We start from the raw sequence: 12,888 nt of genomic DNA, 5'->3' as shown, positions 1-12,888 counted from the left end.
TGCACAGACAAGTACAGGGAATTTGAAACATTCAAACTCTGGATATAAACAAGGCCTTCTGTTTGTTGCAGCCATTCACTTTAAAACTTTAAGAAGGATAGAACATTGGTCACATCAGAAACATTGATGAATTTTCTCAGCTAATTCCTCCAATAGCTTGATGATCTCCCTCACTGTTTACTGGAGCTCTGGAAATGTTCAAGAGGAGCATTTCATTACACACAACTTGGATGACGGCTCAGTGGTCGTACATCAGGGTTAGAAAGATTGGGTTCAAGTCTCATCTACTCCAGAGATCAACTCTACATGCCTGAACAGAATGATTAAAAAGTATATACAGCTTCCTGGCAACTCTACCACTAAACTTTCTCTTTCTGAGGAAGTCCTCTATTTTCCAAAGAATTGGAAAATTTCTGTGATACTAAGGACTGTTATACTCTAGAAGATAACTGTATTCAAATGGATTCAGTTGCATCAATTTGTTAAAATTGTGTCCTCCATTTTCCGTCATATCCACAATTACCCCATTTGTGCTACAAATACTGTTGGGAAGGAATGCTTTCCTAGGGATTTTTTTTAGTACTTCTAACATTTGTACAATTATTTGCAAATTTAACTTCTGTCAAATCCGAATTTGCCCATATTTGACCATGCCTCTTAAGCAGTCAATAGCTCAACTTTCTACTAAAGTTAACAATCCACCCAAACCTTTGCCCACACTCAAATTGTCAGGCTTCAATTCTAAAAAATGTTGTTTCTTATCTTGCTTGTATGGTACCAAAAGTGCTTAGGCTCATTTAGCTTTCTTTTTGGTAAAGTAGTAACTCAGATTCACCTCATAATACCATTCTTCTGCTGGTCATGAGGCTCAGCTTCAGAAAGCAGGCTGACAATCATATCCCAGAATGTTACATTTTGACTCAATCATTTCCTACTACCAACATTAAACTCCAAAAGATAACTGTCTTGAAACATGATTCAAGTTCACACTTTTATGTTAATGCTTTATTTCAGTTAGTCACATTTCATGCAAGTTACTCCTCACTACTAGCTTCCCACATTTATACATCCAATTCAAAACAGTTTTTTAATATCCAGAGATGTTCAAACCCATTAATTCTTTATTAATATTTTCATCTCCTGTTCCCTCATTCCATTAGGTCTTGGGCATTCCTTCGGACCATATTAGATCGCGACAGGGACAATCTTTGGAACTTTGACATGTTTTAAGGCTTGGTAAATACTGGAGAGAGGTACTGAACTGGAGCTGGGGAGAGAGGCCCTCTAGATTTCAAAAGAATCTTATCAAAGATCTCCCTTACAAAATTTTTATAATATTTTTACATTAAAATATAAGATTTTTCTTCAGAAATCCAGGTCATAATCCTAGTTAGAAGCTTCAGATCGCTCCCGCTTTTATTCTTTGAGATCAGCTGTCAACACAGATCTGAGATGATAAGACGCAAGTGTAGGAACAGAAACCAAAATAATTGCGGATGCTGTAAATCAGAAACAAAAACAGAAGTTGCTGGAAATGCTCAACAGGTCTGTGAACCTCTGAGGAAAAATCAGTGCCAACATTTCTGGTCTGGTGACCCTTCCTCAGAACTCAGGAATAGCCCTATTGGCCTATCAAGGCAACATTGTTCCTGTTTCATCATTTTACAAATTATGGCTGATGCGACTGACCCCCCTAAATCCACTTTTTTGCCTGCCCCATATAATCTTGACTCCTATGGGAATCATCAATCTGTCTAGTTTAGTCTTGATTTTGAAGAAGATCTTGCTGCCAGATCGTGTCCATTTATCCTGAGGGCCTGACTTGGGGTGGATGGAGATTTTACCTGCCCCGTCTCTCTCTCCCCACTGTCAACTCCCCTACTTCCCATTCCCAGCAGCCATTCTGGACACAGAAGTGGAAAACTAAGACCTAGCATATCCACATCCTTGTCTAGAGCTCAAGCCCTTTTTTCACAGAAGTTGCTAAGTGAATTGCTGATCATCACAACACAAATACGAATGTGCCACCTGACATAAATTGAACTGAGTTACCTGCGTGTGTGGTAAAAGTCGAATTAATAAAGTACAGCAGGGAACTTTACGTTGGTGATTGAGCGATGGTGCATTAAGAGGAGTCTGTTCTTTTGATGGCATCCCTTGTTTCAATTTGAGTTGGAATCCTCCAACATTTAACTCTCCATTTTCATTGAACAGGGAAACCACGGTGTTGCCTGAAAACCAAAGCAGTAATCAAACAAATAGTTGTCAGAGTATCGTAGGTTGTGTATTTCCCTTGCAGTTACAGCATATGCTGGTTTAATAGTCAGAATTATCTGTATTTGACCAGATTAAAAGAAACATTATGGCTGCAATAACAATGTGCTATAATTCCAATCAAAGAAATACAGCTCTCTATCCACTCCTGAACACCCCAGATGTCCTCTTATTTTAAGGACCGCAACTTCTCCCTTCGGTGGTTGAAAATGTTCTTGACCGCATCTGTTACGTTTCCCACACCTCTGCCCTCACATCCTCTCCCCCCAACAAAAACAAAGATAGAATTCCCTTGTCCTCATATATCATCCCACTAACTTCCATATCCAACGTATCATTCTCCATCATTTCCACCACCTACAATCCAACTCCACCACCAAAGATATATTTCCCTCCCAACGCCTGTCTGCCTTTCGTAGGGACACTCTCTCCACTCCCTTGTCCACTCCACACTTCCCACTACCCCTTCCCCAAAACCTCTACTTAAGGTACCAAACAAACCTTCCACATCAGACAGAGGTTCACCTGCACATCTGTCAACGTGGTCTATTGCATCCGCTAGTCCCGATGTGGCCTCCTCTCCATTGGTGAGACCAAGCGGAGGCCTGGAGACTGCTTTTTACAGCACCTGTGCTGTGTTCATGACAAATGACAACAGCTTCAGGTCGTGAACCATGACCTGCTCTCGCAACCAATTCACCCCCCCCCCACTCCCTCGGTGACATGTCCATCCTGGACCTCCTCCAGTGTCACAATGACACCACCCAGAAATTGGAAGAGCAGCACCTCATATTCCGCTTCAGGAGCCTACAGCCAAATGGCCTAAATGTGGATTTTAAAAATCTCCCCACTCCCAGCCTCATCCCATGACCAATCCTCCCTCTCATCCCCACCTCCTTGATCTGACACAACCTATCCATCTTCTCACTCACCTATCTGCTCCTTCCACCTACCTTCCCCAGCCCCATCCCTCCTCTCTATTTATTTATGAGCTCCGTTCCCCTCCACTATTTCTGAAGAAGGGTCCTGACCCAAAACATCAACTTTCCTGCTCCTCAGATGCTGCCTGGCCTGCTGTGTTCCTCCAACTCCACATGGTGTTATTTCTGACTCCAGCATCGGCAGTTCTTACTATCTCTATACAGAGCCATGATATTTGTAAATACCCATCTTTTTTAACTGATTATTTCTTGTGTAAGACTTCCTGAACAATACCCACTCAAGAGGACAGGTTGCCTTTTCTTAGGACTGGCATAATGCTGCATTCTACAGATTAAAAACAGATAAAAAAATTGAGTTTGGAAACTTGACATTTGATGAACTATGACTTGGTTCTAAATCATACCAGCTGTGGTAGACAGCCTTGTAACTGCAACAAAATGATCACCACGATATAGTGTCTTTGAGCTGACTTTTATGCATGGGGTTTACTAGGTTTGCTGCTGCTTGCCAGAATGCCAGTTCCCTGCTCCACTGTATGCACATGTCTATTATTAGAGAACAGACAGAGTTTTCCAATCGCCTTCCATGTTCCTGGAGGCATTGGGAAACAGTATCACTGCCTGGAGGTTGCTCCCAGCAGTCTTCCATGGCTTCAGATGCAGCTGCAGGTCATCCCATAGAACAGATCCCCAGTGGATTTCAGTGCTCAGGCCATTTTCAAATTTGAAGTTCAAGTTGAGGAGAGGGTGTTTCTATCTTGTGGTGTTCTTGTCACTTACCTGGAAAGGCAGTCTGGTGTTTCTTCAGTATTGGAAAGCTTCCTATTGGGACTTAGTTTTGAGAGACTGGCTGCTGACCTTCATTTGAACACCAAGGCTGTCTCATGCTGGTAACTGGCTACGTTTTAGACAATAAGAACAGGTAACTGCCCCACAGTAAGCTAAACCCCATATGAGCCTGATAGCAGGATCCTGAAGACTGTGGGTAAAGTTCTGTCCATAATGCATGAAAAACCTGCATATAATCTATAAAACACCAACAGACTGACCAATCAGCCACCTTGTGGAAATTAACTCAACAATTCCTTTTCTCCATTAATGAGCTAGAAATGGGTTCACTGGTTTTAATAAGCACCAGTTGTGACAGACTTAATCAATGATATTTAGTGAAAGTCTGAAATCTTATTTGTTACTAAGCTTACTTAAAAGGACAGCCCCTTTAATGCAAACATTAAAGTGCTGGAATCTCACACAGAGTCACCACATTTCAGAATCTATAAAGGAGATAGCAAGCAGTCAATGTGTGTTAGTGGCATAGTGGTGTACTTTGAAGATCTTACAATAGCCATTAAACACTCCAGCTTTTCAGGTAAAGAAAAAGAAGAGTTTCTCAATCTAAGTGCAGCTAGCCAACCAACGATGAAAGGAACTGTAACAAATTAGAACAAATGGTTGTAATACAGAGGTATGCACGATTAGAGTAGGTGTATTAACCCCTCCCACCTCCCCCAAGAGGTAGGAGCGGTTTATTAAATCAGTTTTGGAAAAGCAAAAGGCATGCTTGCAATCTACTTGCAATCACACCCACACAAGTTTTTACAGTGCCAATTCCTAGGTGATCCTTCATGCCCCTGCAGAAGTAAAGTAAAAGTTGTTCTATGAGTGAAGGAAGTTTTTAAACTTCAACGCTTGTGGTTTGGCAAGGGACTATTTAGGCATTGCACTTTTAAGTTTCCTATCAAGCAAAATTATGGGAAATTATGAGTAGAAATGACCATCCCCATGCTATGATACAAACTCACAAAATGCCCAGATCAGCTTCCATTAGTAAGCTTTTAAGCTTAAATATTTGTTAAAATATCTTAGGGATGAATGAGATAATAATGTGGTCAACAGGAATTTTTAATCTTTGGTTAAGTATATCTTTCCATATTATAATTCACTCTGTTAAAAGAAAACTCTCCTTATTTTGTTTACATTATTTTCAACTGAGTAAAATATTAACCTAATTTAGAAATTTACTTTCACTTACCAATAATGACCAGGTCACCTGTATCAAAATCGATTGTGTACACTTGAAGCAAAACTAACACATTGGAATCTAGTGTTTCCTTGCCCTTCACATTTATAGTCATGCAATAGTGGAACTCTGGGCACCTCGCTGGGCTATTGAGTACTGGGAAAGCCAAGATATCAGGGAGGTCTCTGTGGCCTGAATGCACTATTCGTCCAATTACCTTGAAAAGGAAAATGAAGAAAATGTCAAAACTTCATGGGATCATGCCAATGGATCCAAGCTCACTCTCTCTCTCTCGCTGTCTCTACCTTCTTATCTCATAAAGAAAGTCATTACTGAGCTAAGGTTCTGCAGAAACTGTGTTTTTTCCAGTAGCTTACCCCCATGTCAAACTTCATATCCTAATCAACCATGCGGTATGTTATGACTGAGTCCAACCCTGTCTTCACTGAACATCTTCACACTTGCACTTCCAATACTGAATACATTAGTGCTCATGAGTGTGGTATCAATTCAGAGGTATTGAGGTCAACTGTAGAACCACAGAGACTAAGGAGCAAACAGGACTATCATTACTCAATGCAGTGTCAATGACGTCAACTGGATGTCAAAGTCACTTCTTCTGTAACTAAACTGAAAACTGAATGCTGGAGCAGACCGCTACACAGAATAAGGAAAAACCAGACCACCATTCCTTAATGGGATCATTGATAGTAGCTGTAGGAAGATAACCAGTAACTTATTTGATGCTGTTTGTGGAGTAAGATAAGTGTAATTGCTCTCACATAGTATTGCTAATCTCCTCCAACAACATTTTCATGTCTCAATAAGTGACCCAACGTTTTCCTGCAATCTGTGTACATTCTTCCACATCTCCCAACTCTTCTGGAGCCCATTAGCAATGCTGACATGATAACACATTACTGTTTGAAGGCAAAAAGAGGCCCAACCATCAGAACAACTTAGGCCTTTTAGGGTGATATCATTGGAATTACTCTGTCCGCTGCTCACCAAAGATGAAAATTAACCTGAGGTTTTGCAAGTATATCCCATTCATTCACTCATTATATCAATATTCAATATGCTTTCTCTATGTCTTACCTTAGTAATGGTTGCATTGTCTGGGATATAACGTATTGCATCAATGTACAGATCAAAAGGCTCATTTACCATTGTTGGATGTGGTAATGCAATAGCTGGATTATGGGCAACCCATGGCCGAGAAAGAAAGTATTCATCAGATGACAAAACTCTGGAAACATCCAAAGCAGACAGGTTCAGAGAAATATGCATTCCAAAATTGTTCTTACAAAGAGACAGAGAGACAAAGAAAAAAAAACAAAAAAAATAGAGTTAATGATTCAGGACCAGTGACCCTTCCTCAGAATAACTGAGGAAGGGTCACCGGACCCGAGAAGTTAACACTGTTTTCTCCTTCACAAATGCTGCCAGACCTGCTGAGCTTTTCCAGCAACTTTGTTTTTATTCAAAACAAAAAAGACCTTTGCTACCCAATTTCCTCTTGTCTTCATTGCTGGTCCAGAAATTTGGGAAACAGCGAGGTCATGAATTAGGCCATATAAATGCATGTTCCATCTTTCTAGGTCTTAAGCTGGTTTGATTGCAGTGGTATTATTTGTATCCTCATTATTGGTTACTTCATGGTCAGCTAGCAACATGTGCAAATGGGTTAGTATGAAACAGAAGATTTGCAATCCTTCCTCCTTTCTCTCGACCCTCATGATGGTATGACTTCTTTCCAAATTGTTCTCACCTGACATTTATAAATAGCCTCCAGTATGTGTTGCCTGGATTGCAAATATAAATAGGAGTATTAGATCATTTTATCTTGCCTAATTCAAGGACATTTGGTTCCTGAAGCACCCTTATCATCACAAATAAAGACCATTAGATACAAGAGCAGAATTAGGCCACTCAGGTCATCAAGTCTGCTCTACTAGTCAAATGAGATAATGGCTTTCCTATCTTGTCCTACACATTTGATTCCTTTACTGATAGAAGAAACCTATCTCACTCTTAAGTACACTTAAGCACCGAGCCTCAACAATCCTCTGCAGTAAAAAATTCCACAGATTCATCAACCTCAGGGAGAAGAAACTCCTTCTCATCCCTGTCTTAAATGTGAGGCCCCTTATTCTGAGATTTTACACTCTGGTCATAGACTGTCCCACAAGGGAAACAAACTGTTTGCATCTACCCTTCCAAGTCCCCTAAGAATCTTGTATGTTTCAATAAGGTCACCTCTCATTCTTCTAAATTCCAGTGAGTAGGCCCAACCTGCTCTCAATTTCTCCGCATAAAACTGTCCCTCCATACCTGGTGTCACTTAACTCAGTACAGTCTGGGCTTCAAACAATGCCTTTCTAGTCTATTTGGTTTGACAACTCGCAACAAGCTGAGTTATCAGATGAGTCATACAGGCAGATATGTGAGAAGATCAGACTTTCTCCTACTCCGACCCTCTGATAAGAAGCTTTATTTCTAGTGATGGAAATGAAGTTGCAGCATTTAATCAAAGCGCCTGCAGCAGTTGGAAAAGGCATGCTCAGCCATCAAGGGGGAAATGTTGATAATGTAACTGGACAAGTAATCCAGAGTTCCAAGCTAATACCCTCGGAGCATTGGTTCAAGTCACGCAATGGCAGATGCTGAATTTTGAATTGAATAAAAATATGGAATAAAATGCTCGCCTAATGGTAACCCTGTAATCACTGTCGGATTATGAGCTATCTGTTCAATGATGGCCACTGGGGAAGGAAATCTGCCTTCCTTCTTGGACAACATGGGACTCCTGATTCAGTGATGTGGTTGACTCTTAACTTCTCTCTGGACAATTAGAGACAGCCAATAAATGCAGAGTTGTCAGCAAATCCTGCATCCCATGAACGACTAAATTTTTTAAAAAAGTTGTGGATCCAAAATCAGACAAGACCCTTGAGGAATGTAAAGGAAGCAGGAGAGATTTTAAACAAAGAGTTAGGAGGGCTAAAAGGGGCCATGAAATGTCCTTCGTAAACAGGGTTAAGAGGAATCCCAAGGCACTTTAATTATATATTAGGAGTAAGTGGGTAGCTAGCAAAAGGGCAAGACAACTCAAGGACAAAGGATGGAACTTATGAGTGGAGCCAGAGAGAGGGGCGAGGTCCTTAGTGAGTACTTCACATCAGTATCACCAAGGAGAAGGAAATGGATGACTGTAAGATTAGGGAGAGGTAGGTTGATTTTCTAGGGCATGTTGAGATTGAAAAGGTGGTGGTAATGGGTGTCTGAAAAAAACATTAAGGTAAATAAGTCCCCAGGGCTTGCTGCAATCCAACCCAGAACACTGCGGGAGGCAAGAGAAGAACAAAATTGCTGAAGAAACTCAACAGGAATGGCAGCATCTGTGGGAAGAAAGCAGAATTAATGTTTTGAGTTCAGTGACCCTTCATAAGCAAGGGAGGCGATTGTTGGGGCCTTGATAGAAAGTTCTGCATCCTCTTTAGTCAAGATGAGATCCTAGAAGATCCTGGAGAATAGCCAATGTTGTTCCTTAGTTTAAGAAGGGTAACAGGGATAATCCAGAAAATGACAGACTAATGAGCCCTATATTAGTAGTAGGGAAATTATTGGAAAAGATTCTTATGCAAAGGATTTACGCACATTTCGAAGAGATTAGACTTATTAGGGATAGCCAAGCATAACTTTGTGTGGGAGAGTTCTTGTCTCACAAACTTGATTGAGTTTATCAGGAAGTGGAAAAGATGATTTATGAGGATAGGGCAGCGGTTATAGTCTACAGGGCCTTTACTAAAACATTTGACAAGGTCCCTCATGCTAGTCTGGTCCAGAAGATTAAGTCATTTGAGATCCACAGTGAATTGGTAAGTTCAATACAAAATTGGTTACAGAAGAGAGGGTAGTTGCAGACGTGTGTTATTCTGACTGGAGGTCTGTTACCAGTGGTGTTCTGTAAGGATCAATATGGGACCTTTGCTGATTGGAGTACATATGTATGATTTGGGTGAAAATGTAGGTGGCCTGGTTAGTAAGTTTGCAGATGTCAAGAAAATTGATGGAGTTGAGGATAGTAAGGAACGTTGTCAAATATTACAGCAGGATATAGATCACTTGGAATGGTGCGCGGAGAAGTAGCAGATGGAGTTTAATCTAGCAAGTGTGAGGTAATGCATTTTCGGAGGTCAAGTGCAAGAGGAAAGTATACAGTTAATGGCAGGACTCTTTATATACAGAGGAATTTTGGGGTGTAAGTCCATAGCTCCCTGAAAGTGACAACAGAACTTGATAGAAGGTGTAAAAAAGATGCTTGCCTTCATGGTTGGGCACAGAGTATAAAATTTGCCAAGTCATGTTAGTTAGGTCACACCTGGCGCAGTATGTGTAGTTCTGTTCACCACACCATAAGGTGGATATAGAGGCTTTGGAAAGGGTGAAAAAGAGGTGTACCAGAATGATGCTTGGATTTTGGAATTTATTAACTATAAGAAGAGGTGAACAAACTTGGATTGTTTTTACTAGACCATTGGAAGCTGAGGAGTGACCTGATAGAAGTATATCATGTTATGAGAGGATTGGATAGATGGATAGTTAGAGTCTTTGATCCACAGTGAAAACGTCAAAGACTACAGGGATGGGTTTAAGGTAAAAAGGGGGAAAGTTCAAAGGAAATGTGTGAGGCAAGTGTTTCTTTTTTACACAGAGAGTGGTAGTTGCCTAGAATGCACCGCCAGGGGAGGTGGTACAGCAGGTACAATAGCAATGTTTAAGGGGGTTTCAGTCAAACACATGAATAGGGAGGGAATAGAGAGATATGAATCATTTGCAGGCAGAAGGGATTAGTTTAGGATGGCATCATGGTTGGAGGAGACATAGTGGCCGTGGGACCTGTTTTTATGCTATACTATTCTATATTCTGTGTTCTAAAACTATTTGCAATGTTATTATTGCTAAACACTTTGAAAGATATCAAAATATAATTCAACTTTATGATGCTTGAAGTTAGAAATTAGGTGGAATCTAAAGCATGGTACTCTATTCCTGATGGCAGATCTACAAATAGGCAGCTCTTTTACTTTCACATCAGGAGCCAGGACCATGTACAAATTTAGAGGATCAGCAGCAAGTACAATTACATGATGAGTTTTCATTGAAGAATCTTGACCAAGACCTTTGAACCCTCATTAGCCACTGGAGAGGTCCTGGAGAACTGGCAAGTAGTTAATGTTGTTCTTCTATTCAATAAATCCAGGAAACCACAGACTGGTGAGTAGTATATTGGTGGTTAGGAAGCTATTGGACAGAATTCTTAGGGATAGGATTTATGTGCATTTGGAAAAGCATGGCCTAATTGGGGTCAGTCTACATTGCTTTGTGCAGGGCAGGTCACGTCTTACTAACTTGATTGAATTTTTCGAGGAGGTGATGAAGGTGATCATTGAGGGTACAGTAGTGAATGTTGTCTATGTGGATTTTAGTAAGGCTTTCAACAAAGTCCCTCATTGCAGGCTCATCCAGAAGATTAAGGTGCATGGGATCCATAATGAATTGGCTGTGCGGATTCAGAATTGGCTTGCCCATAGTAGGCAGAGGGTAGTGGTGAAATGTTTTTCAGGATGGAGATCCGTGACTAGTGGTGTTCCACAGGGATCTGTACTGGAACCTCTGCTATTCGTGATTTTTATTAGATGAAAATGTAGATGGTGGAGTTGTGGATAGTGTAGAGGGTTGTCAAAGGATTTAGCAGGATATAGATCAGTTGCAGATATGGGTGGAGAAATGACAGATGGAATTTAAACTGTGTAAGTGTGAGGTGCTGCACTTTGGGAGATCAAACGTTAAAGGAAAAGTATACAGTTAATGGCAGGTCCCTGAACAACATTGATGTACAGCGGGATCTTGAGATTCAAATCCATAGCTCCCTGAAAGAGGCTACACAGATAGATAGGGTGGTAAAGGCGGCGTATGGCATGCTTGCCTTTATTGGTCAGGGAATTGAGTGCAATAATCAGAATGTCATATTGCAACTTTAGAAGACTTTAGTTAGGCCACAATTAGAGTACTGCATTTAATAGTGGTTGCCACTTGACAGGAAGGATGTGGAGGCCTTGCAGAAGAGGTTTACCAGGATGCTGCCTGGATTAATGGGTATGAACTTTAAGGACAGGCTAGAAAAATTTGGGTTGTTTTCTCTGGAATAGCGGAGGCTGAGGGGAGGCTTGATAGAAGTCAATAAAATGATGAGATGCATTGATAGGATTGATGGTCAGAATCTTTCTTCCAGAGTTGAAATGTCTTGAAACTAGGAGGCATGCCTTTTAATGTGCGAGGTGGAAAGTTCAAAGGAAATGGGAGAGGCAAGTCTTTTACACAGAGAGTAGTGTGGAACATGCTGCCAGGGTTGGTGATGAAGGCAGATATGACAGGGACATTTAAGAGACTTTTAGATAAGCACGTGAAAATACAAGGAGTGGAGGGAGGGCAGACAGAAGCGATTAGTTTAGTTTGATGCCATGTTTGGCACAATATTGTGGGCTGAAGGGCCTGTACCTGTGCTTCACAGTTCTAGCCTCCATGTTCTCATCCCACCATCAGGTGACAGTACAGCAGGTTACACTGCTATAAAAAAGCAACCAGGATAACAAGAAGGCTCAACGTCAAAGCTGCAACTTTCTTGAGACATATGACTCACTTTATCTGTAAATATTTCCAGAAAAAAAAATTTTGAACAAATGACTCTAGGTAACAGCTCTGTTGCAATAACACTGGCTTGTGTATAGTAGAGTCATATAGATTAGGACCATCTGAATGCAATCACTGTTCTGTACTGAGTCAGATGATCTCAGATAAGATGAAGGTAGGCGTGTCAAATTGCCTTCTGAAACCATGGAATAAGCAAGGGAACCAATTCAAGCAGAAATCCTGCTCCTGATGACTGTCTTTGACCCTCTCATCCTTGTGAATTTATCACTGAGCACATGGAGATAGGTCCAAGTTTGACCATGATTAAATATTTGCCAACACACACTGTCCAAGCATGTGAATCAAGAATGTAATTTGAGCAAGATATCAAGGTCTGCCTATGTCTGTATTCCACAATACTTTAGGAGATCTAACAAAGAAGAAAGAGATGGTGGAGTTGGGTGGGGAGCAATAAACAAAAACAATAATAAAATTAGATGTCAACTTTGATATTACGAGTCCTAAACCCAATCATTTCAAAACAGGGAGGGGGTGTGGACATTCAGAGATACAGGTACATTATAATCAGTATTACAGTACTGATTCTCCTTTCTGTAATCTTGTCAAGCTTATATTCCAATTGGGAGCACAAAGCCAAATTGCCCTTGGGTCTCACTGCAGAGACTGTCTTCCTATTTCAGAATGCACAGTGGGGAGTTGCAGCAGAGAATGCACCCATTAATTGGACTATAAAACTTTGTATCTATTTTTCTTCTGTTTATACGGGCAAGACACAACTTGAAGTAGTCCTAGTATTTGAATAGATCCCACCTCCCCCCCACCAATAATAGTACAGGAAAGTTAGCATTCACAGCATAAATAGCATACAAATAACACACCCTTCATTGTACAGGCATACAGATACACATTTACAAGCATTCAAGCGTGAGTGTGAAA

General features: G+C 40.8%; 1 protein-coding gene across 12 annotated transcripts in view; it reads right to left on the bottom strand.

The window, feature by feature from the left end:
• LOC125464605 (uncharacterized) overlaps positions 1 to 12,888 on the bottom strand; it is a 117,802-nt gene that overhangs the window by 31,644 nt on the left and 73,270 nt on the right. For all 12 annotated transcript variants that reach the window (XR_007250055.2, XM_048557192.2, XM_048557195.2 and 9 more), the window contains 3 exons: positions 6,334 to 6,484; positions 5,248 to 5,452; positions 2,053 to 2,231 (listed from right to left, as the gene is read on the bottom strand). Coding sequence is in view for 11 of the 12 variants with exons in the window: in XM_048557192.2 (XP_048413149.2) it covers positions 2,053 to 2,231; positions 5,248 to 5,452; positions 6,334 to 6,484 (535 nt within the window). In the remaining variant the exon portion in view is untranslated. The remainder of the gene's footprint in view (positions 1 to 2,052; positions 2,232 to 5,247; positions 5,453 to 6,333; positions 6,485 to 12,888) is intronic.

This window comes from Stegostoma tigrinum, chromosome 27, assembly GCF_030684315.1.
Source record: "Stegostoma tigrinum isolate sSteTig4 chromosome 27, sSteTig4.hap1, whole genome shotgun sequence".
In the NCBI taxonomy this organism is placed as follows: domain Eukaryota; kingdom Metazoa; phylum Chordata; class Chondrichthyes; order Orectolobiformes; family Stegostomatidae; genus Stegostoma; species Stegostoma tigrinum.
This window is presented reverse-complemented; position numbering and strand designations above follow the sequence as displayed.